Source organism: Tauraco erythrolophus, chromosome 3 (genome assembly GCF_009769465.1).
Source record: "Tauraco erythrolophus isolate bTauEry1 chromosome 3, bTauEry1.pri, whole genome shotgun sequence".
In the NCBI taxonomy this organism is placed as follows: Eukaryota; Metazoa; Chordata; class Aves; order Musophagiformes; family Musophagidae; genus Tauraco; species Tauraco erythrolophus.
This window is the reverse complement of record NC_141467.1, coordinates 52673370-52697590: the sequence shown is the minus strand read 5'-3', so window position 1 is coordinate 52697590 and position 24221 is coordinate 52673370. Positions and strand designations below refer to the sequence as shown.

The window sequence follows — 24221 nt, the reverse complement described above, 5'->3', positions numbered from 1 at the left end:
GAGATAAGAACAATTTAGTATAGATGAGTAATACACAGTGTAGATGCTCACCACCCCCTCTTATGCGAAGCCCGTCTCGTCCCGAAGCTGCTATCCCAGATGAACGCGAGGCCCCGAAATAGAGAGGGGGAGAGAGAGAGAGAGAGAGAGAGTACTCCGAGAGTCAGAGTACTGTAAGAGAGAGGAAAAAAAAAAGGCAATAGAGCAAAAGCGCAGCAAGCGCAAAAGAGCAGACGCGGCGAAAGAGCCAAAGCGCGAAAGCCCTTCTTTCCGGCTGACCCTCACTTTTATACTGGGCATGACGCTGCATGATATGGAATACTAATTGGCCAGTTTGGCCCTCAATCTGAAGTTCCACCACAAATCACAAGGGGAATCTTGGCCCCCTTGTCCCGGCTATGCTCCCCCCGTATCCTGCCGTGCTTCTGCACTCCGGCACACTGAAAAGTCCTTGGAGTTTCACGTCCAACCACAAACATCAGCTTGCTATCAACATTCTTCTCAGAGCAAGCCTCTGAGTAAAACCAAAACACGGAGCTCTTCTAGCTGCTAAAAAGAAGAGCTAACTCTGTCCCAGCTAAAACCAGGACAGTGGGGCTAGTGCACATTGAAGGGTGAGGCCTGTAGCTCCCTCTTCACTCTCATCAGTGCTGACTGGGGGATGGCGCTCCATGGTGGAGAAGTGGCAGCAAAGTCTTTCTCTGCCCTGTTGGGACTGAAGTTGAATCTGGCTTCAGCAACATGGAATTTTTAAGCATGAGAACCTTCCCATTAGGAGCATCTGTTTCATCTCGGAGCCTTTGGAGAGAGGGCTAGTTTTAGTTTTGGATTCCCTGTAGCCAAAAGGTGCTTATTCTGTCTGTGGATGGGCTCGAAACTTGCAATACCGTTTCTCACCGTGCAATTAACCTTTTCACAAAGAAACCTTAATAACTCTTAGTATTTATGTAGCTGCTGTTATCTTTAAAGTGCTCAGTAAATACTGCTGTGGTTTGTTTGTTGTTCTAAAGCGGAAACCTGCTTTCCCTTCGTGGCTGACGTGGTTAACTAGTATCGACAGTAGTTATTTGCGTAGTTGTCGTGCCTTTTCTGCAAGGCTTTCAAAGTGCTCTGCAGACACTATTACCTTTGTAAGTTCCAAAATGCATCGCTGAGGAGGCAGGGAAGCAGATGATTTCATTCATGCACCAGTGAAATGCAGCACCTGTACATCAGTTCATGTCAATAGATGAGCAAATTTAGATTAGAAATTAAGGAGCACCAAATCCATTTCATAGGTGGCAGGACAAAAGTAGGTACCATACAATGCTGTGAAATAGAAATGGGACAGGATAACAGGCCAAATTGGGTTTTGAGTTGCATTTTGGGATTTCTTTTCCCCAAAAAGTGCCATTTATATATATATATGTATCTCCATCTTACACCACAAAAAAAAATATCAGCTCCACTAGCACCCTGCTTTTAGGCTTGTCTCTGCACATTCAGATCCAGAGGCCCAGCCTGCTGTCCTCTCCACCTGGGATTTATGCAGGTGCTATAGCCTGGTGACTTCCCATCAGCTGCAAGCAAGTACAAAGGACATGCAACCAAGAACAGGCCACACAAATGAGTCAATGAAAAGTACAGGGCATCTTTCTTTTATTTCACTAGTATCAAGGCATTGTAGTATGGGGATGAGCACAAGGAAAGGCCCATGGGGTATAGAGAGAAGTGGTATCTCATCAGTGACATGGTAGTGGCGTAGCCTCAGAGGTCCCAAATACATGGAGCTCTTCATTTAAGGTGATCACTGCAGTGCAGAGTGCAGGGACATCTATTTAGTAATGATACAAAAGGCAATGTTGTACCTCCTGACTTGCACATGCCGTTCTTCCCTTGGTGTGAAACCGTCTCGCTGTTGATCCACCCACCTTTGTTTAGTTTAGAGGAGTTGAGAGCATTAGAGCACCAGATCAAACAGCTGCAGGTCATATTTAATGCACTTTAAAAACAGTGATTATTTGCCTCGGGGCCTAATTGTAAGAATAATTCACGTTTCTTTATTCAGCCAGTCATGGTGACTATTGAGAAATCCATAAGTAAACCAAATCTCGTGTTGTCTCAGAAATTTCCGAATTGTTGTAGTGAAAATGAGGTAGCACAAACCCTGGCCCATTTGTACTTCACTCACTTTGAACACTGCACGGACATAAAATACTGCCTTTGTCCAGAACCCTTGAGTCTGCGGTGTTAAAATGTTAATGTTTGCTACGAGTCCAACCAAAGATTATACACAAGGCTCTTTTTTCCAGTGACAGAATACTGTGCTGCACACCCAGGACTAAATGGAGTCGTGCCTTCTCACAACGGCTTTGCATTTGGTCCTTGAGAATGTCACGATAGTTTCATACTTTTCTGAATTCCATTCTGTTTTGACCTGCCCTTCTATGCATTTGACAATTCCTATACAAATTTATGTAACTCTGTGTAAAACTAATATTCTGCAACAAGAATGTTGCTTTGCTAAAACACATTTTTCCATACCATCATTTCAATAAAAATTAATCTATTACTCGATGATCTTGTGTGTATATTTCAATATTTCTTTCCTTTCTTCCATATCCTAATCTTTCCCTTTGTAGACTACCAGAATTAATTTCCTATTTATGTAAAGACTGCTTTGTTCTATTCCACTTGATTGATTAGACTTTTAGTATTTGCCAGGTCTTTATAGATGAGATAGCATTCACAAAACAAATAAAGCCAATGCCCTGGCTTGAGAAACTGGAAAACTCAGTTTAGCATGACATAACAAGGTTTGTTTCAAAGATCCAGACATCACTGACAGACTCCCCTTGGCATTAACATCCATTAGGTCAGACATGAAGGGAATATTATAAAAAGCAACTTAGGAACCAAAGGAATGAGACTATACTTTTATTCAGTTAGTCAAACATGTTTTGGTGGTTCTGTTATTATTCCCAAATGTAAAACTGGCCCTTACACTTATCTGACCTACTTGAGTTAAAAAAAGTCAAGACCCTGCTGATATGCTTATTATGGTATGCAGTGGATTATGTGTGTTACAAAAGGGAAGAAGAGTCTACACTGAAAAATGTATTTTTGACCTTGTCTTTGACAGCCCAAGCTTTTTGCCTTATTCCTAAATTTTCTATTGTGATGAGCTACATTTTGAATCATCATCAAAAATTCCTACAGCCACAACTAAGTAAAGCATCTCCATCTATTCAGCGAGCATCAAGAGAAAGTGCTGTGACTTGTTCATGGCCTAAATCACTACAAAGGATGATTTCTGGTAGTGGAAAGCTCTTTAAATTTGCACATGAAAGCATAACAAAACAGTGTCAAGAGGCTGAAACTAGACAAATTCAAACTTCAAGCTGTGGATTTTCAAGAGTGAGGTTAATTATCTATTGAAACAAATCGCTGAGGCAATTCATTCATCATCTGATTTAAAAAAAAAACAAAAAAAACATTACTTTTCATTCTGAAAGATGCATTTCACCCAAAACATTTTGTGTTTCATGCAGGAATTACCGGATGACATTATATGATATGCAGGAACAAACATTATGTGATCAAAATAGTCTCCTTTATCTTAAAATATACGAATCAATACAGTTTTACTTTATCTCCTCAGTGATCTAAAGAAATGCTAACTCTCATGAGATCAATAACAAGACCATATGCCTAGCAACTGTGCCTGTAGCTGCACGGCAAAAATGAACTCTGAGACACGTACCTAAGTTGTCTCTAAATAATCCCTTTCACAATGTTGACAAGGCATTTTAACTGGACTAATGCTTTAATGTCCTGCTTTTAATGTCGAGTCAGTTTGTTCAGAGCTGGCACAAGGGCTGTGTAGTGCTGCACCTTGCCAGGGAGCAGGGATCAGCAGAGCCATCTGGGATGTGCCAGTGGGGAACACAGCTAAGTCAGGATGGAACAAGCGATGCAACTTTTTGCTATAGCAAATGTTTCACTGTCTTGGATGCACAGATGAAGAATGACACTAACCTACACCACAGACCTGAAACAGACTGCAATGTTATATGCACTGCACAGATGTGTTCTTGTGTGATATACACATGTATGCATACATACCTTGTATCCAGCACACAGGTACAGGCTCCTGTAATCCCCTCGGAAAAGTGATACCAGAACCTCGTGATATGCTTGTGCAGACTACAACACATGAAGAGGCAGAACTATTCCACTTTGTGAAGACTCCAAGAATAGTCTCTGCAGGTGCTCCCTTGGCCATGCTACTGCATCAGACCCTACTCACTGGGACAAACTGTTGTAAAAATGACAAAACATCCTCAAGTCCAGTCATAAATGGCCATAAACAGCCTCACCCAGGTGAACCGTGGCTTATAAACCTGTCTCCAGTTCTTCCTGCCAAGTCAGATTTTGATACTGCCCTGCCCTCAGGGTCTCCCCTGTGACAGCCCTGCCCATATTCTCCACGTTGACAGCAAATCCTGCGTTACTCACCAAGTGACTGCAAGGTGCTTGCAGGGACTCAGTAAACTGACGTTAATGCAAACCAGGAGCCACACACAGCCATTAATAGGTCAAACCTTGAACTTGTTAGCATATCAGTGTTTATGCACGATATCTGGCACAAGTACGCTCTGCACCTATTTGCTCACAGCAACAAGTGCAGTGTGTCTCCAGACTCTGCTGGCAATAATAAGCTGCATTCCTACAGTGTTTTCCTTCAACAGCTCGCTGGTTGACATCTTGTTTTGGAGCTCTTGGAGCCACGCGTTGCCATGAAATTGGCATCACTTTACAGAAGAAGAAACCTCACTGGAGAGGTTGGGACTTGCCCAGACCATCCAGCAAGTTTGCAGCAAAACTGGAACAAACTTTTGAATCGTTTGAATTCGAGTCCCAAGCTTTTGCTACTAGGCAATAAATGACTTTGCCTAATTGTAATAAAAATGGACAAGTTTCAATGACTTCAACAAAAAATGCAGAAAGGATGTGATCTTAAAGAGTGACTATAGGACTTTCTGAGGTTAGATAGGGATACAGTGGCACAGACTGGTAGAGCAGCCATCAAAATACACTGAGGTGGATACAAAGATGAAAAGATAAAAAGACTTGATTCAGCATCACCTGACATACTACATGCATATTTAAGTGAGTACTGGCAGCATCAGGCAGACTGCAGTCAGCCCCCTCTGTCTGATTTGATCCCACATGGGATATCTGAAGCCAAGAGCATCTGACCAAAATAATAGGTACATTGAGGCAGGTATAATTAAAAGGCGAGCAGGCCTCCACAGGTGAGGAAGGCAGACAAATGAGACCTGATGAAAAGAATATGATTTGCTTACAACACCAAGTAAGAAATACCAGCTTTTTTCAGTACAGGTATTTTTCTAGTTTAGCTGGAAAAACAGTCTTGGAATAAGCTATAGTGGTTTGGACCGGCTCTACAAAAAAATGGAGGTGTGAGAAACTGGGTGAAACTTCTCACTCACCTGTTGCAGCTTGTCTTCACACAGATTGCAAGGCATTCAAGGAGAACATCCTCCTTTCCCACGTGCTTGTGCAGGGTGTTGCTTAACATAACTCCCACTTCTTGCAAGTGCCTCTGGGTGCTATCACAACAGAAATAATAAAAGCTCATAATAAATTACAGAGAATAAACAGCGATGGACGTTTAAACTGATTTTGCTGCAAAGCAATCACGTACACTGTTCCCATTTGCATGCACAAGTAATTCCTCAGACAGATTGCCATCTAGAAATTGCAAGGTCAGTACCACGAGGCTCTTCAGTTTCTAGTGGAAGTGGCAACACAGGTTTCACTTCTGCATTGTGTAAAGTGATGGATACACAGTCAGGCCTACACCTCTGAAGGCAACGCCCAGGGCTTTCCATCAAAGTGTAGAACAGAACCAAGCAGGCAGCTATTTTCACGAGCTTCCTGGCAGCCACCTTCACACCATTCAGGATATCCAGTGAGGAAAAAAGCTTATTTGATCCTAATGGACAATTAAAGGACTTGTTTGGTGTGGTGGAGGCACCAAGCGACACCCTACATGGTGAATTAATATTGGCCAGGCAGCAAAATTTAGTTTTGTATATGCTGCTGAGAACCAGAATATGTATTCCTCATTAGCCTTCCAAGCAGACAGTCCCTAACAGCGATGCATAATCCGGGGTTTAAAAGGGAACCCTATAAGACATAACTCCATAAACATTCTTCAGCGAGAGCAGCTGGGAGTGGGGACGATCTCTTTTGAGCCATGTGTACCACAGATGAGGCAAGGAGCTGTTGGCAGCATTGATCTGGGTTAACTAGTCAGGGCTACTTTTTCCCTGCCCAGAAGGAAAGAGATAACTTTAAGATGACACAGTCAACGGTGTTAACTTTATCATTGGTAACACTGGTGCAACTACACCTAAATGCCTGGGAACTGCTATAGACAGCTCAGCATCCTCACCCCCTGAATATGGCACACAGCCGCAGTAAAGACCGAAGGCTGCAGCAGGACTGAAAGAACACCCTGCTTTGGTGCTCTGCTCTGCTGGCTGCCAGTGTACAGAGGCGACATAAAAACAGATACGTGTTTGGGTTCAGACGGCATCTGCCATCACGCAAGATTTCAGAAGTCTCTATGACGAAAGACAGGCTTCATTTGATTAGTGTTTGTTCAGCAGTCTTCACACTTATACCACTTCAGCTTTGTGAGAGCAAAAAGGCAGCACTTTCTGAGGGATTGCACTGGAATAAGTGTGAATTTCAACAGCCATCTAAATATAGATATGCATCAGAGATTTAGATAAATATTAAAATACTACCTGTTTTCTCTGTTTATACTGTAGGTGGTAGACAAGTGTGATATTATGGACTTAATTAGTTTATGGTGGAAGTCGCCACTGCAACAGATTCCCTTTTGTTTGTTTTGCGACGTTATAAATTGATTCTCTCTCACCTATGATTCTTACATCACTTCTCTATGTAATTCGTTCAGAGAGGAAATGCCATTTCTGTTTAGTCAGTTTTGCTATCCTTCACCTTTTTCACAAGCACTGAAACAAGGTTCATCCATTTTTTTAACTTGCAGTTATGCAAGCTATGCCCACTGTGTCCTCTGCTACATGAAGCGCCTAGAAAATGTGGCAACTCAGTCTCCTGCTTTTAGGATCACACTGCATAGTGCTGAATATTTTTTTTTTTTATGACATCAAAATTGAAACACCATATAACTTCAGCTACTCTGGCTTTGTTTAGCACTTGCAAAATGCCAAGTCCTGCACCTGGGATGGAATAACTCCATGGAAAAGTACAAGCTAGGCAGCAACTGGATGGAAAGCAATTTTGCACAAATGAGCAGGGTGGTTAGGCTGGGCAAGATGCAGAGCATGAGTCAGTGGGCTGTATCAGCAAGGGGGTAGCCAGTAGGTCAAGGGCTGGGGTTATTCCTCTCTGGGACTTGTAAGGGCACATCTGGAGTACTGTGTCCAAGTTTTGGCTCCCCAGAATAAAAAAAAAAAAAAAGACATTGACATACTGGAGCAAGTCTAGTTTACTTGCCACCATGTCAGCTGGGGCTGCTGGAGCACATGAGCTGTGTTTGCTCAGCCCGATGCAGAAAGCTGGCTCTGGGAACATCTCACTGCTCTCAACAGCTACCAAACGGGAGGATGCAGAGAAGGGGGAGTCACACTCTTCTCGGGCAGGCACAACGGCAGCACAAGAGGCAACAGACTGAAGCTGGAACATGGGAAAATCTCTTTAGATATAGGAAAAAAACCCCACATTTTACTCTAAGTGTGGTCAAAGAGTGGAACAGTTTGTCCAAAGAGGCTGTGAAATCTCCATCTCTGAAGATATTCGAAACACAACTGGACAATTTCCTGAGCCACCTGATCTAACCGGATTCTTCTTTCAGCAGAAAGTTGGACTACGTGACCCTCCAGAGGTGCCTGGCCAACATGTTAGCCCATGAAGCTATAACACCAAGACTAGCCTGTATCTTTGTCAGCAGATGGCAATATCAGCTAAATTACATATTTTAATTCCAGCAGCACAACATGCTGTGCATTACCCAGCCGCAAAGGCGATAAAGTGGCGGGGAAATCACAAAGAGGCCGCACGGGAAAGCATGGCGCCCCACTTTTAGCGTGCCTCCTTCCAGCCAGGTCCCGAACTGATCCCAAGCAGACCCCAAACGAGCAGATCCCAGAGCGGCAGAGTGCAATCAGCACTCCTAAAACTGCCGATTGCAACACGGGCCGGGCCACCTGATGTCAGCTGGTCAGGAGCAGCGTAAGCAGCTCTGTCAGCCGCATCCACCAGCGGCGAAAGCCCGGGAAAGCTTTTCCACCAGGCAGCCTGACCTGCCTTGTTTGGGAGTTGGGATTTTATTGCAGCTGCGCAGCAATAGCACACGGGACTGGGAGACTTAATGCTTGGAAATCACGAATTAGTAACTTCGAAGCAAAATTCAGACGCTTCTGTCAAAGCTAGGCTTGTTAAAGCGACTTGGATATATTTACAGGCTACGTGACTAACACCTCCGCGCCGATACAAAGCCGTTGACCGGCTGCCGATGCAGCCTACGCGGCATTTTCCACCCGGGAGAGGCACAGCTTGGCACAGCTTCGCCCTGACACCGGCCCGAGCTCCCCCCGCAGCGCGGCCACCGCCCCCGGCCCCGGCCCCGCCCCGCCCCGGCCCGCCGCTGGGCGTAGGCGGTGCCCGAGGGCGGAGCGACCCCTCCGCCGCTCCCCGAAGGGGCTGGCAGCACCGCCTGGCCTGGTGAGAGCGGCCCTTCCGGACCTGCGCGGGCGTGGCCGACTGCTCGCCCGCCCGCCCGCCTTCTTCTTCTTCTCCTCCTCCTCTTCATCCTCGTCCTCCTGCCTCTACTTCGCTGCAGCTGAGAGCCCTGCTGGCCCCCCGCGCCCCTGTCTGCGCCGCCATGGGGAGCCCGCAAGGCAGCCCCGGGCGGGGCGGTCTCGGCCTCGGCCTGCTCGTCCTCTTCCTCCTTCTGCTTCTGTCGCCTGTGCGGGTGAGCCCCTCCGGGGAGAGCGTCGCGGGGCGGCCGTGCCTGCGGAGGGGGAAGCCGGGCCTCCTGGCACCGCCGGGAGGGGAGGGGAGGGGAGGGAGCGGCGGGTGCTCGCCGTGCGGAGCGGGACCCGCCCGAGCCGAGCGCTGCTGCAGGGCTGGGGGTAGCCGCGGGGCGCCCCGCGGTGTCGGGAGCCGAGGGTGGCTGGGGCGGGGAAGCGGGCTGAGGGAGGCGGCTGTCCCGTCAGCCGCCCGGCGCGGGTTAGGCCGCGGGGCTCGGGGTGCCGCGGTGTCGCCTCCTTGTCCCCGGTGGGGCTCTCCCTCTCCTTTCCCTCGCTCCTCGGCTCGGCGCGGCGCGGGAGAGCCCGGTGACACAGCAGGCCCGCCTGGGAGCACCTGAGGCGGGAAAGCAGGTGTTCTCGGGCGCGGCGAGCTTTTAACTTGTGCCCCGTCCTAGTTCCCTGCTATTGCACACCGCAGCAGCTGCCCGGGATGCCGGGCTCCTGTGGTGTGCCCTGGTTATGCAATGCCCGATCCATGTGAGTAGCCATGCAGTCACATGCTCGTGGAGAGGCTTGCTATGTCCCCAGTGTCTGATTCGGTTTGCTTAGAGTGTTCCTTATGCTAGGTGACAGCTTCCTGTGGTAAGGTCTGCTATTTATTGGTGTGCTATTATAAAGACTACATGCTTCCTTAAAGTTAAGGACTAGAATAAGTTGGACTTCTTGATACTTTAGGAAAAAGAGTGTAAAGCCTTCACTTCTCTCTTCTCCGTCACGTTTTGTTTATGCTGTAGTCCAAGATAGGAGTGAGATACTCCACATTCCTCTGGAGAAATAAGGAGTGTCTTTTAAGCATGAGTAGTTTGTTTAGGTTCCGCCCCCCCCTACTTTGAAACGTACTTTCTAGGTCAAGCTTTATGCTTAACTCTTTTTAAACTCCCAAGTTTGTCATTCTGTGAGTGTGCTGAGGCGCTCCTGTTCTCATATCCTTGTCAAACAACCGTTAAAGAGCTTGAAAAGAAAACTAGGAATTCATTCTTCTATTACCACTGAAGCAGCTCACTGTTTAGTACTGACTCATGATCTCCAGGTGCCTGAGTAATGGGCTTACCAACCTTACCAACGCTCCTTTATTTCATGTTTTTGGAGGGAGATGCCATCTTGCAGTGAGGTCCGTCCTTTAGGTGACAGAAGGATAACTGAGCTAGAGGAGCTTGAAACAAGTTCCCTGGAGGTTTAGGGGTTCCTTGTAGAGGATTTAGCTTTGTAGTCCTTAAGAAGTAAACACTGCTGAATAATTTTTAACCATGCAGGTTTCAGTTTTGTAATGTAAGAAGGCAAAACTTGAGGTATTTTGCAATTAACTTATTTACAGCCTAACACTCCACAAAGTCAGCTTTGGTATCTTTCAAAGAGAAGGTGATCCTTCAGTTAGACTAAGCCTGTATGGTGTTAGATGCTTGCAGAAGAGAACCATTGTGAAGGTGAAGTTGTTTTCTCCCTGTGGCATACTGGTAGTGTAATGTTTTCATACTTTTGGTTGTGGTATGTATAAACTAAAGTGCCATATGTGATGTTTCTTCTTTTTAAAGAAGTCAGTGAATTAGAGGAGCATTTCAGTTTGCAGTCCTTCCATTACGTACACTTTCACAATTAACTTGAAGTATTCAGGCTGTGCAGGATGTATATTTTACATTGAACAGTGCATGGTACAAGACTTATGCCAGCTAAGATGTTGCTAGTTGGTATTAATGTTAAGTATTAGTTTGAGTATAAAGTTAACTATCATCTAAGAACTACATTGAAGATCTTGGCTCCTTTAGTCTTTTTTCTGAATGCAGGCTTACAGGAGGATGAAGTCTTGAAACTATTCCTGTTCTCTTATGAACATCCTAATATGCTGTATGGCATCTTGTGTGCTTAATGGCAGCTGTTTCAGTTGATCCTTGTATAATTATGCTAAAAAACAGACTGTCAAATTAGTGGCTGGCAAGGTCAGACACAGGTTTCCTATCAGCAACTGGGATCTGAAGCTGTAAGACGTATTTGTTTCTGAAATCTTAGGGAAGATGTTAATGGCAGGTGCTGTTGTGCCTCAAACTTGCCAAGTGGCCTGCAGTGCGGTATTAACCTGACCTTGGACATGAATTTCTGAAATGCCTGTGTGGAGCAGCTTGCTTGGCAGGAATGGCAATGTAGCTTCAGAACAAGATGGTAACCACTTTAAGTTACTTCCTGGAAAATCAGGAGTGACTTGCTCTTAGTCTTTCTGGATGGAAAGTGAGGAAGCCTTCTTAGAAGGGAAGAGATGACTGAAGGGAATGACTGGTAGAACTGAATAGTACTTTGCTGGGCTGTAGATGAAACAAAATAAATGTTGCGCAGTATTCCTTTTCCCCTGCAGGGCATCAGACATGTTTTGGTGCAGATGGCCTTAGTTGTAGACAGCTGCTAGTGAGGGGCCCTGTGCTTTCTGATAATGCATGCAGTAAGTGTGTATTTTCCCAATAAATCATTGTCAGCTAACACCAGCTTGCTTCCACAGATACGGAACTACTACCATTATTGCAACTTTCTCTTCCTACTTGACCTTCACTTTCCTGTGACATGTGAAGTGTGCTTGGATGACTCCAGAATTGGGGCTTGCTTGGCCTGACCAGGTGTAGCTAATGATTTTTCTGTCTGAAAGGGAGCTGTCCCTTATGTATGAGCAAACGAACAAGAGGAGCTTGGTGGATAAGCTGGTCTCTGAATTGGCTGCCTCTGAAAAAGTTACTGAAGGAGACAAGAGTTAAAACTGTAAAGTTTCATTTAGTCCATGGACCTCCTCCTCTCATAGGGAGGGCTGTGAGGTAATGTGCAACTTTTGGGGCAGATCTGCAAACTTGACCTGGTCACCTATATCCATAAACCAGTCTTACTGTTTATTAAGGGTAATGTAGTATTGTGTTTCCCTAGAACTCAATTTCTCAGCTTGGTGGGCAATATCAGCTATTAAGTGTGATGTAGACTGGGTATTAAGAGGCGGGGGGTGAAAAGTATGCTGTTTCCTGGAATCTTTCTTCTTGCTGTGCAAGATCCCAGATGTACCATCCTAGGTGAAGGAAGGGGAAACAGCTGTATCTAATGCTGTTGCCTTTTCCATACATTAGTAATCTTAATTGGAGCACCAAACAGTGTTCACTTGTCATCTGGTGTTTGCAAGACTACAAATAGTTACTGTTTCTGTATACAACATCATCATTGTTCTTTGTCTGCTTAGCAGCTACATATTCATTGTTGGTGATGGCTAATGTTGCTGGAAGTGTTGAAGATTTGTTTCAACATGCAGTTAAAGAAACTTGTACTGAAGTAAATGTGTTTATGATCTGTTGAAACAGTAGTTTTAGTACAAAGAAATGGTAACGGCTGGGAACCAGAAAGCTGTAACAGAACCTTTGTAGCATGTTAACAGTCATGAAATGTCCATACTTCCTCATGTGCAAGTTCTTTTATTAGGGTTCCTGGAGCTCTGACCTGAGGTGAAATTTCTCTTCAAACAGAGTAAGTCTACCAGAAGTAGGAATACACTCTTCTGAACTCTGGGGAGGTAGTGAAGGCTAGCCTTAGCCTATTGCCAGATGGTTTCTAAGCTGTACTGGGGGCAGGAGGAACAGCCTTAATCTAAGGTTATGTTGCTGTTGCTTTGTAAAGTACTTAGGAAAGTTCCATTTTAAAATATGGAGCACTTAGTAATGTGATTTTTTTTTAAAAAAAATAAAGAAATAAAAACCCCACAAACCAACCCTGTGTTAGTCTTATCGAGTATCTTGTCTTGTTTAGAAGGCAGTTGAGCTCAACACAGCATTTCTCTGTTAATTTGGGGGCTAGAAGGGCTTTCACTCATTTAAGAAAGATGATTGTTCACCCAAATATTAAGTAACTTGAAAGTCTGGCTCTGCAAGCAGTAGCTTTGGCTTTGTTAACTGTGACTTATTTACAACCACACTTACTCATCCCTATCGCTTACTAGCAGTGTAGGCATGTTCTTCTGAAAGAATGGAAGGAGCAAAGTACTTGCCTTATTCAGGTGCTTAATCTAGCTTTTACTAGAAGGTTTTTGCGGGAAGAACTTCCAGCTATATCTTATCAGTGGTGATGGAGTAGTTACTTAGTTACTTGTAGTATCTATCCCTGAATACTGTCTGAAACCTAGGAGACCAGCCCTCTCCCATATTTTGTGGCTGACTCAGCGATGAGCATGCTATTGAATTGTTAACCACTGTAAATTAAGGATTACCAAAGTTTACCAGTTCAGGGAACAAATCCAGACTTTTATTAGTGAGATCCTGCTAGGTCATAGTATAAAAATCTAATCTTAGATTCTCTCTGAAATTGCGTTCTTGGTGTTAATACTGAAATAGAGTATTCAAATTTGCAGTTCTAGGTCTAAGTACTCTTCCAGTAGTTAAAAGTAACTGATCTGTTCAGCTTTTCTAAACAGGCTGAAAGTTTGAGTGATAAACATATTGGTTTTTCCACTATAGGTTTTATCGATGTGGAACTTCAGTAATATGGATCTAAGTTCTTTATTCAAATTGCAAGTGTAACCTAACACTAGGCTGAAATGCCTTGTCTTGCTTTGTTTTCTTGCGTGTTTAGCAGAATACTTTTTGGTAGGTGACCAAGTGTCATGTGCAAATAAGTTGCTTTAAGTTTTGTCCTGAAAATGGTGGCAAAAGCTGTGTAGGTAGACACAGTACAGCTTGCATTTTGTTTTGTATCTGTGTAGTTATAACCAAGAAAGTGTTACCTTGAAATACAGATACCATTTTTAAAACAATAGAACTATCAGTCAACCTGATGGGGTAGCTGAAATTTACTTTAAGTTTTTCTATGTAACAAGTGCCTCGATAAGGGTGGGGTTTTTTGTAACTGGTAACTGCATTACCAGTTTTACCACACTTTTATCTCTGGAAGAAGCTATATCTTTCTGAAAAGAGTAGGTTGATAATTTTGTGGGTTTTAAAAATTAATAAGTTAGATAACAAGACTTGATTAAGCATAGAACGTATGATTACAAACAATTCTAGACTAAATATGGAAGCCAGCCTGATGTTGAAGAAATACCTGATTCTGTTCTCACGGGCAGCAGTAAGCAGCTCAAAATTCTTTGTGCTTTTGCAAGAGTAGCACTGAATCTGTGCTTCCTCTTGAAGAGATTATTGATTCACTTCTGACACTGGTACAGACAAATACTAAACCATCTTCTTTGCCTACTAGTATATTGTTTGCTATTAAAACTGGGGTATATGGGTGTGAGGAAGCAGAGGTGAACATAGTGACTTCTACGTTTGCATCAAAGAACTTCTGTGGCTTCTTAAATTAACTTGATGCATGAGCAAGTTCACAATGTTTCTGTAAATAGTCGTCAAGTTATGGGAATTTAACTTTTTGGCTTATGCTAGTGTTAAACATTGAGTGTTTGCAAGTGCAATCTTAAGGGCTACTTTCCAGCTGGTATGTCAGAATATGGTGATACTTAGTAGCTGGTTACAAGTTTAGCTAGAAGAAATGTTAAGAGTAGAGAAATGAAATGGTGATCTGGGTGAGTGGTACTTGAACTGATTTTTGGACCTGGCTTATAGTGAGTAACTCTGAATCAGACCGTGTTGCCTAGGTTGAGTTAAAGGGAAAATGATGCTAACAGGGTTGGGTAAATTTGTGGAGGTTTTTGTCCCTGGTAAAAAAACAGTTACTAATTTACTTTTTGAAGCACTGTCAGTGGTGTTCAGCACAAAAATGGATATTGTGGAGGCCTTGTAGTTCTGGGTAGCTCTTGGGTATTATGAATACAGCCTTTCAGGGGCCTCTCTGGTCAGTAAACAGTATTCATGGTCAAGCACAAAGCACAGCAGTCTGTCCTTGCAGTGTAAGCATATGGTGTTTCTACAAATGCTAGGTCAAGGCTGTTCAGGAGATAAAAATAGGTCAGTTATCTCTCAAACCGTACCAAGCAAACTTTTGATCAGAGCTGGCCGAAGTGTAATAAATGTTTGTGCAGTCTTTCTGCTTGCAGCCCTGGTGATAGGAAAACCTCGTAGCTATCTTAAAGCTTTTGCTGTAAATAACTTGTTATTGCATCAAATGTTTTAATTTTCAGAATAAATATTTTGACTTAGCATTTCAGATATCTCAGTGTCAGTACCCCTGAATAAAAATATAAGACTTGCAAGATACCTTTGTCCTGTTTCAATTTCCTATTTATACACATAATAAAGAACTGCTTTCTGAGTTTTTTAATAGTCCCTTAAATTGAAACATTTTTAAAATGAGACTTGGCTTTTTCCTTTTTGCTTAGCACTGTAAGCCCATTTAAATGTTGCATGCTTAGACTTGAAAGTGGTGATGGAGAGCATCCTTTGAGATTGTGACAGTACATGGTGTTCTATGGTGAGTGCAGAGCTGTGAAGTTTTGTTTCAGAATCCTCTTTGTGCTACTGCTTCCACAGTCTGTCACTGTGACTGAGTTTGCAAGAAGGATTAACAGGTGGCAGGAGGAACTGAAATATTGCGTATAAGCAATACACTTCTCTCCATGTACACTGGCTTGTGCTCCAAAGTGACAGTTTAACCCACTAATCATGTGCATTCTCTTGGAGATGCTTTTCAAGTATTGATTTAGGTTTTTCTTGAATAAATCTTATACGTGGTCTTAACTGTAGACAGTGCACTTCCTGTTTCTAGACTGCAAGGAAGGGTGGGGAGCTGAACTAGAGATCAGTAATGATGTGCACTGTGTCAAAAACATATGCTTTTGTTAATGGGTGTTCTACGTAGTACATGCTGATGCTCAAATTAGCAGGATGTTACCTAATCTGGATTGTCACTGACTTTTGGAACGGTAGCACAAACTCTACATTAGCTGAGGAATTTGGCAACTATTCTTTGCTGTTAATTAGTTATCTGTGTTGATTAGGTACTTCCACAGTCATGTGTCTGGTATGGGGAATGTGGAGTTGCTTCTGGAGACAAGAGATACAACTGTGCTTATGATGGACCACCAATAGCACTACCAGAGGATGGCTATGACTTAATGCAGGTAAGATTCTTCTAGAGGTCTGCTGCTAAAAATAATTCCAAATTCTGTATTGGGTTCTGTTGGACCTGCACTGTGACCTTTAGCTTTCTCATCCTAACTTGATAAACAGATTTCTGTTTATTATTTCTGATTTCTCAGGTGCAGCTCATAGCCCCAACTTTGTGAAGGTAATATACCTCAGTTTCTGCTCAGAGATATGAGAAGTCTCCAAAACATGGGACTCCAGGCTTTCACAAACATAACCTTAAATATCGAATTGGTTCACTTTCCTGCGTATTTTCCTCACTGGCTTGAGCACTCTTTAATCAGATTGGTTTCTTGGGACTTTTCCAAACTATGATACATTCTGCAGTTATGCCTTTCTCATCTCTAAAGGACAAGACTAAACTATGTTTTCCATCAGATGATCATTCCTGATCTCTTAAATAGGAAGGCAGTAACTGACACTCATTCAAATGGAGGAAACTTGGATGAAGTTCAGTCTCCTTAGCTGAGCTGAGTGTGAGACTGTATTTCCTTATCTGGGCTTTAGCTGTCAAAGTGAACAAAACCACAGTAAAATAGAGCTTGTGTATTTGATGCACAACACAGGATGATATTGCCAGGTTTGCCTTCTGGCAGGTGACAGTTCAAAGCTTGAAATTCTGAAACAGCTATAGAGCTTTAACGGTTTGGCTGGTGGCAAGAGTGACCTAAATACGTAGGTGAGCTAACTACTGTTTTGTGCTGTTTCTGAAGACTTAATGTGCAGTTCTTGTATGTTACTGTCTTGTATTAAATGCACTTGTCTCTTCTATACACTGAACATGAAATAGCTCTTCCAAGTAATCAATGATTTTGTGGTTAGTGGCTTGCCTTCTGAGATGTCAGAATCTGGTGCTATCTGGAAGGTACACTAGAGGAGAAGCTGCGGGAATACTTTCAACTTGGATAAACATCTTTTGTCCTCTTTACTAATAGACTCTCAAATACCATTATCATTCTATATATAGACCCTGGTGACTAAAGGTCATTAAAAGGAGCTTTTTAAAAGGAAGTGATTTCTTGAATAAAAGTAGTGCTGCTTCTCTCTTTTCTAAAGAATCTCATTTGCTAGACTGATTTTCTTGTTTTGTTTTGTTTTCTATGCATCTCCCTCAGCAACAGCTACTGTCTTCTGAAGTATGCTGAAGCAGAACCCACAACTATGAGTTCTGAAATCTTAAACACGCTTGTCCTTCCTTCCCCTCTGATCCTCAATACTGTTTTTATTTAAGGAACTGTGTCCAGGTTTATTCTTCGGCAATGTTAGCACTTGCTGTGATGTTCGTCAGCTTCAGACTTTGAAAAACAGCTTGCAGCTGCCTCTGCAGTTTCTCTCCAGGTATGCTAATGAACGGCAAAGCAAGGAGCTTTAACATAATAGGAAAGCATATTAAGACTCTTCTGTTCAAGTAAACTGTAGAAAAGGTGGTAATTTGATGTAAAGGCTTATCGGGGCAAGGTCTTGGAGACTTCCTCATCCGTTCAGGAGGCTTTAATTTCATGAAACAACTACTAGCATTCTGGATTGAGTTAGCTGGTAGAATAAACATTACCTTAGCTTGTCTTAAGCTACTGTATTTGTAACGAAGCCTTCAGAAGAGGGTGACATAAAATACTGTTCAGTTGTCCTGTTCTAACAGGAGTCTTCCTGCTAGCAGCAGTTAATTTTTCTGCCAAATTCTGTTTGTATCTGCTATTTGAGGTAGACAATTTTGCTAGTGAATGATGGTGATGCTACTGATGAGTATTAAGCAATTTTAAGCACCAACTAATGTTGTATTGTAGATTAAAAACTTGCAGAGTTTAAATATTTTGTTATCTCACTCTGAGCAGAATGTTTACACTTGCTGTGTAGGTCAAATCAGATGTGCTTTGCATCTTATCTCTTAATGTGATTGCTGTTCATTGACTTTCATTCCCAGATGTCCATCGTGTTTTTACAACTTGATAAACCTCTTCTGTGAACTAACTTGCAGTCCAAATCAGTCTGACTTTTTGAATGTTACAAGCACCATACCTTATTATGATCCCATTTTAAAAGAGAACAAAAGTAGCATTACAGAGCTGCAGTACTTTATTGGAGAACGCTTTGCGAATGGTGAGTAAAGAGTGTGTTAATTTAACTAGGTTTTTTCAAGGTAACAGGACCAGTGTGCTCTCAGGAAGAATTGGGAAAAGAAAACATCTCTTTGACTGTCTTTTGAAGTTTGAGGCATCAAATAGGTACCAGTAGATCCATCCTTGAAACTGCTGGAACACTAACTTCTGCCTGAGTAGGAGACATTACACTGACACTGTTAATAAGTGTTTTTTGAAGACTCAGCTGAGACTGGACATCTATACAAATGGTTAATAGCTGATAACTCTGACTTTGTTTTTCTGAAGTTAAAGTTGTTGCCAAATACTGAATGTCCAAAGCCTACCTGATATTGAAACTGACTGGCAGGTATGATAGAGAACCATTGTAGTGTACTGTGTGCAGGCTTTACTAAGAGACACTAGCTCCTCTTGAAATGGACTGTTCTAGTCCTTTGTCAAATCCAAAGTGGTGTTTTTTTCTAAGAACAAACAAATTTGGGTTGTAATTTGGTTTTATAGCAATCTTGAAGCATTAATTCAGTCTCTGTACACTTTGTGCAGTAATCTTTAATCAAGTTGAGACACTTAAGTCATATATGGCCTACAGGTCAAAAGTACCTTAAATATGTCATAACTTTCCCTGAAAGGAACTTTACTGTTTGAAAGGGAACAATACTTAATATAAAGTAAATTCTAGTGTAATGCAGAATCAGGTGGCCTACTCAGACTAAGATAGCTGTAACAAAGCATTGCAGCCTTGAATACTGTAAATACAACTGAAAGCATTATTTCACTATCTTAAGATGTTTCCTCTTGGAAGCTATAAGCATATTCTTTGAACTTCATAAATAATTATTGGAAATACTTGGAATGCTCACTTAAATAATAACATTGGTTTAATAATGTTTTCTGTTTTCATGCACTCTTCCTAGCAATGTATAATGCCTGCAAAGATGTGGAGGCTCCATCAAGTAATGTTAAAGCGTTGGGGCTACTGTGTGGGAAGGATGTCAAAGACTGCAATGCTACCAACTGGATTGAATACATGTTTAGTAAAGACAATGGACAAACTCCTTTCAGCATTATTCCTATTTTTTCAGGTAAGAAACTGAATAGTGCTTGCCTTCAAAGCTTCTGTCAAAGGCTGTGTGCTATAGATAATACACTGATTTGTTAAACAGCTGCCCAGCAATTAACGTCTGCAGTCAGAGGCTTTCAAAACAATGTAAGATAAACTTATTATCTTTTTCGATTTCTGCTTGGAAGTCATACTTTGCGTATGCTTTGGATACAGTTTCTTGGTGTAGAGATCTCAAACTTATTAAGGGATGAATGGAATTTAGGCAACTGGATAGCTTGTATTCCTTGGGAAACTAGGGCAGTACCCTGATCTTTTAGGATTTCTTTGTAAGGAATTTGTTACACGCTTCACAATCTGAACAGGTGAGGAGGGGATGACAAATCATTGCTGGAGTGACAAAGTTTGTGCTTATTAGTTTTACAGACTGAAGTGTTCTAAAACATGAGTCATTTAATTAGTAGGCAACTGTAAATAGTTTGTACCTGCTGTGGAAAAAGGCAGTGACTTCTTCAGCTTTAAGACAAAGAAAAGCTGCTCTATATAGAGGCTAGGGGCTTTCATAGAATCATAGAATGGTTAGGGTTGGAAGGGACCTCAAAGATCATCTAGTTCCAACCCCCCTGCCATGGGCAGGGAAATCCTCCACTACACCAGGTTGCCCAAAGCCTCATCCAACCTGGCCTTGAACACCTCCAGGGATGGGGCATCCACAACTTCTCTGGGCAACCTGCTCCAGTACCTCACCACCCTCAATGTAAAGAATTTCTTTCTTATATCTAACCTAAATCTGCCCTTTTTCAGTTTAAATCCATTGCCCCTTGTCCTATCACTACACACCCTTGTAAAAAGTCCCTCTCCAGCTTTCCTGTAGGCCCCATTTAGGTACCGGAAAGCTGCTATAAGATCACCCCGGAGCCTTCTCTTGTCCAGGCTGAACAGCCCCAACTCTCTCAGCCTGTCTTCATAGCAGAGGTGCTCCAGCCCTCGGATCATCTTCGTGGCCCTCCTCTGGACTTGTTCCAGTAGCTCCATGTCCTTCTTATGTTGGGGACTCCAGAGCTGAACACAGTATTCCAGGTGGGGTCTCACGAGAGCTGAGTAGAGGGGCAGAATCACTTCCCTCGACCTGCTGGCCATGTTCCTTTTGATACAGCCCAGGATACGGTTGGCTTTCTGGGCTGCCAGCGCACATTGCCGGCTCATGTTGAGCTTCTCATCAACCAGCACTCCCAAGTCCTTTTCCTCAGGGCTGCTCTCGATCCATTTTCTGCCCAGCCTGTACTTGTGCTTGGGATTGCCCCGACCCACGTGCAGGACCTTGCACTTGGCCTTGTTGAACTTCATTAGGTTCTCACAGGCCCATCTCTCCAGCCTGTCATTAACCCTTCATGTGAAGGGTTAATTCATTTAACTGGGAAGCTTGTGTTGTGAAGGTCTGAATTTTTACTTGGTAGTAAACTGGCTCTGCAACTTGTGTTTTGTCATAGATGTTCCTGTCCATGGAATGAATCCTATGAACAATGCTACCAAAGGCTGTAATGAGTCTATGGATGATTCGACAGGACCATGCAGCTGTCAGGACTGTTCAATTGTTTGTGGTCCAAAACCTCAACCCCCTCCTTCACCTGCTCCTTGGCTTTTGTTGGGTTTGGATGCCATGTATGTCATCATGTGGATCTCCTACATGGGATTTCTACTTATATTTTTTGCACTAGTTTTTGGAGTCTGGTGTTACAGGTAAAGCATTAGAAATGCTCAGCTCTGAAAGTCACTTGCCTTTTCCCTGAAAGTTTCCTTCGCTCAGGACAGAATGCTTATGCCTCTACTTCTTCACCCAGCCAAAAGTCATGTTCTGTGTCAGATGCTTACACTCACGGGAAGTGTTCTAACACCTAAAACCATGTGGTAGAAAGTGAACGCAGAAGTCAGTTTAGTTGATGTGCAACTCTCAGAGCATCCCTAGCTACAGGATCAGATACACAAATCTACAACTTCCATAAGCAAGATCTTGAAAGTATGCCAAAGTCTGGGGAAATGCGTATATCTACTCAATCCGATTGACATTAAGCCTTTGTGGTAAAGTCTTAGTTCAGCTGTGTCTGTTCTTGGATGGTATGTGTTAAGATGACAGAGCACTGCCTTCCAGGAGCTGTGAACTGTCTTCACACTCAAGTGTCAAACTCCTCTAGAAGCTGTGGGGTTTTATGATACCTAAGACTAGGTCAGTACACTAATAAACTTGTATCTTGGAGAACGCATATGACTAAGTAAAAATAAAGTCCTGTTCTCTTACTCAAATAGCTTGTTTTCTAAATTGTAATGGGAATGAGCTGGAAAATTCCAGTGATGGAGAGGCCTATTTACCACATGCAGTGTTTCGTTAAAGCCTCTATTACTTCTGGCTGTTGTTACATATGCAATGAAGTGTTTAACACAACTTACTGTAAGGAAATGTGGCTGAAGGGGAAAAAAATCACTAAAAGCTTGGCTTAAAAACAATGGGATTGTAGGAACTCAATTCAGGATCGTTGTGAGAGAGCAAGATCTAGTATTGGCAGCCATATGTGATCATAACGTAGTTTTCCTGTGGGCTACTATTTGTAATAAAACAGTCACTACTGTTGTGCTGGATTTAAAGGAATGGGCCGTTAATTAATTAAATTGATTTGTCCCCAAACTGAGTCTGTTTTGCCCAGGGCCATGGTTGGTGGGAGATTCCTCTCTGTTCTTATCTTGACCCTCAGGCCCTTTGTTACGTTTTTCTCCTCTCCACCTCACTGAGGGCGAGGAGTGAGTGAGCAACCTGATGGTGGCTTAGCTGCCAGCTGGGCTGAACCACGAGAACCGTATTGCAAATTAAGTTGTTAATACCTGTCCTTAGTCTCCTGTTTTGGAAAAAAAAAAAAAAACACAAAAACAAAACAACACAAAAAAAGCAAAGTTGAGCTTCCCATAACTAGAGCATCAAACTTATGGCATACTTAGCAGCTTTATCTTACTGGGCAACGTGCATATTAACCTATATGAAATGGTAAGGGTGTTGGAGATGTCTGATTCATAGCCCAAAACATCCTGCCATAATTGGAGGTCTGATTAGATTACCGTGAGGAGGCTATTGAACTTATCTCCTGCTCTGGGTGTCAGGAATGAGTATAAGCAATATAGGTCTATCATAAGTGTTCTGTGCTATAACTTGCCTGTCTTCAGGACAGGAAGAAAGTACTTTCCTTTTTCCTCACTTCCCCATTTCTTCAGGCTAAGTAGGTGTAACTTAAGCAGTTTGACTAGTGAAGTTGAGTATTTCTCATGTAGAAATATCTTGCAAATGGTCATAACTCAGAGTGATAACAATTTAAAGAGATTCTCTGTGCTGTTAGTGCTGCTGATCTTCTAAACATGCATAAAGAATGTGTGCTTGATCCAAGCTGAAAAAATTAAGACAGCAGACATGGCTGTAAGTTGTTCCAAAGAATCATAAAGCTGGAGATTTCCTGTTCTTGAGTGGATAAGTGTAGGGGGAACATGGTGCTTATACATTCAGGAGGAGTCAAATACTAAATCTTTTACCAGCATTGGATTCTCTTCTTGCCATACAAATATCACAAGATACCTTTTTAGGGGAGCAGGGTAACATAGCTCTTTGTCTTGCAGGAGGCGGCATTTTGTCTCAGAATACACACCAATTGACAGCAACGTAGCCTTTTCTGAGAACTTCCATCGTGACAATGGTATGTCTTTGATAAGAGTAATACACTTATTAGAAACTCAGCTTAGGTGTGTCCCCTTCCTGTGGATGGGCTCTGGAATTTTAACTTTGTTAGGCCATATAATCCATTCTTACAGGGCTTTATTTCAGTCTTTTTGGCCAGTGTCTCTCTTCTTTTAGAGTAGTACTTAACCTTATTTTGCTGGGTGCTGAAAGCCCTGAGTACCCAGTTTATGGGTCTAGCTATGCAAATAGCAAGTTCTGAAGTGCTTTGTAGCTGGGGGTGGTGGGGGCAACATGATGCTAAAATCAAATCGATCATGTTCTGACCCATCCATGTACCTGTTCAAACCATACTGTGAGAGAACTGTGGTTTAATTTGTATGGCTGCTGAGATAGCTCATTTTAATGCTTATGTATCTTTTAGCTGCTACCTGCCTTTATTTGCTGTGCCTACTACTGTCAAAGACAATCTTGCATGAGAAGGGGCAGTGTTGGGTACAGGCTGGTTTCTGTTCCCTTGACCTCAGTCAGGGGTTGGTCCCTGGGACTGACTCAGTGTAGACATAGCTTCTGGTGCTTGCTACAAACAGAGCTAGAATAAAATTTTATCTTTCCTAGTGGACTTCAAGAAAATGCTGCTTAGTTGAGTTCTCAGACATTTACTGTTTACTTCTTGCACTTACAGGGAAAATTACCTGTGGTGAAAGGCTTGGTGAAAGGTTTGAGAACGGCCTGAGGATGACATTCACATCGTGGGGGGCTTTCTGTGTCAGAAATCCGCGGCCTGTTATCCTCTTTTCTGTGGTCTTCATTGCAATGTGCTGCTCAGGCTTTGTATATATTAAAGCAACTACAAACCCTGTAGATCTCTGGTCAGCCCCAAGCAGCCAAGCTCGCAAGGAGAAGGAGTACTTTGATACACACTTTGGGCCTTTCTTTCGTACTGAACAACTTATTATTCAAGCACCAAACAGCCATCCAGACACCTATTCACCTTACCCATCCGGAGCAGATGTACCTTTTGGGCCTCCACTTACCAAAGAGATTCTCCATCAGGTAATTGGGAGTTTTCAAGGGCAAAGATCTAAACATACCTAACAGGTATAGCCATATGGAGTTGGCTTCCATCTGTAATACCATGTGTCCATCAAAACAATAGCTAAATGCTCATATTAAAAAATTTTAGTCTTACCATGAAAGCTTTTTGCTGAAAAC

The 24221-nt window shown here is 42.8% G+C and overlaps 1 protein-coding gene across 2 annotated transcripts in view; it reads left to right on the top strand.

Annotated features, from left to right (window-relative positions):
- The first annotated feature begins 8944 nt into the window (after positions 1–8944).
- Positions 8945–24221, top strand: part of NPC1 (NPC intracellular cholesterol transporter 1) — a 28950-nt gene continuing 13673 nt past the window's right edge. Inside the window, exons 1-8 of one of the 2 annotated variants that reach the window (XM_086608615.1) lie at positions 8945–9028; positions 15991–16113; positions 17370–17476; positions 18060–18235; positions 19149–19316; positions 20785–21034; positions 22949–23025; positions 23692–24062. In XM_086608615.1, the coding sequence (XP_086464741.1) occupies positions 8945–9028; positions 15991–16113; positions 17370–17476; positions 18060–18235; positions 19149–19316; positions 20785–21034; positions 22949–23025; positions 23692–24062 (1356 nt within the window). Of the gene's footprint in view, positions 9035–15990; positions 16114–17369; positions 17477–18059; positions 18236–19148; positions 19317–20784; positions 21035–22948; positions 23026–23691; positions 24063–24221 lie in introns of both variants that reach the window. The other variant, XM_086608613.1, reaches the window with a different exon arrangement.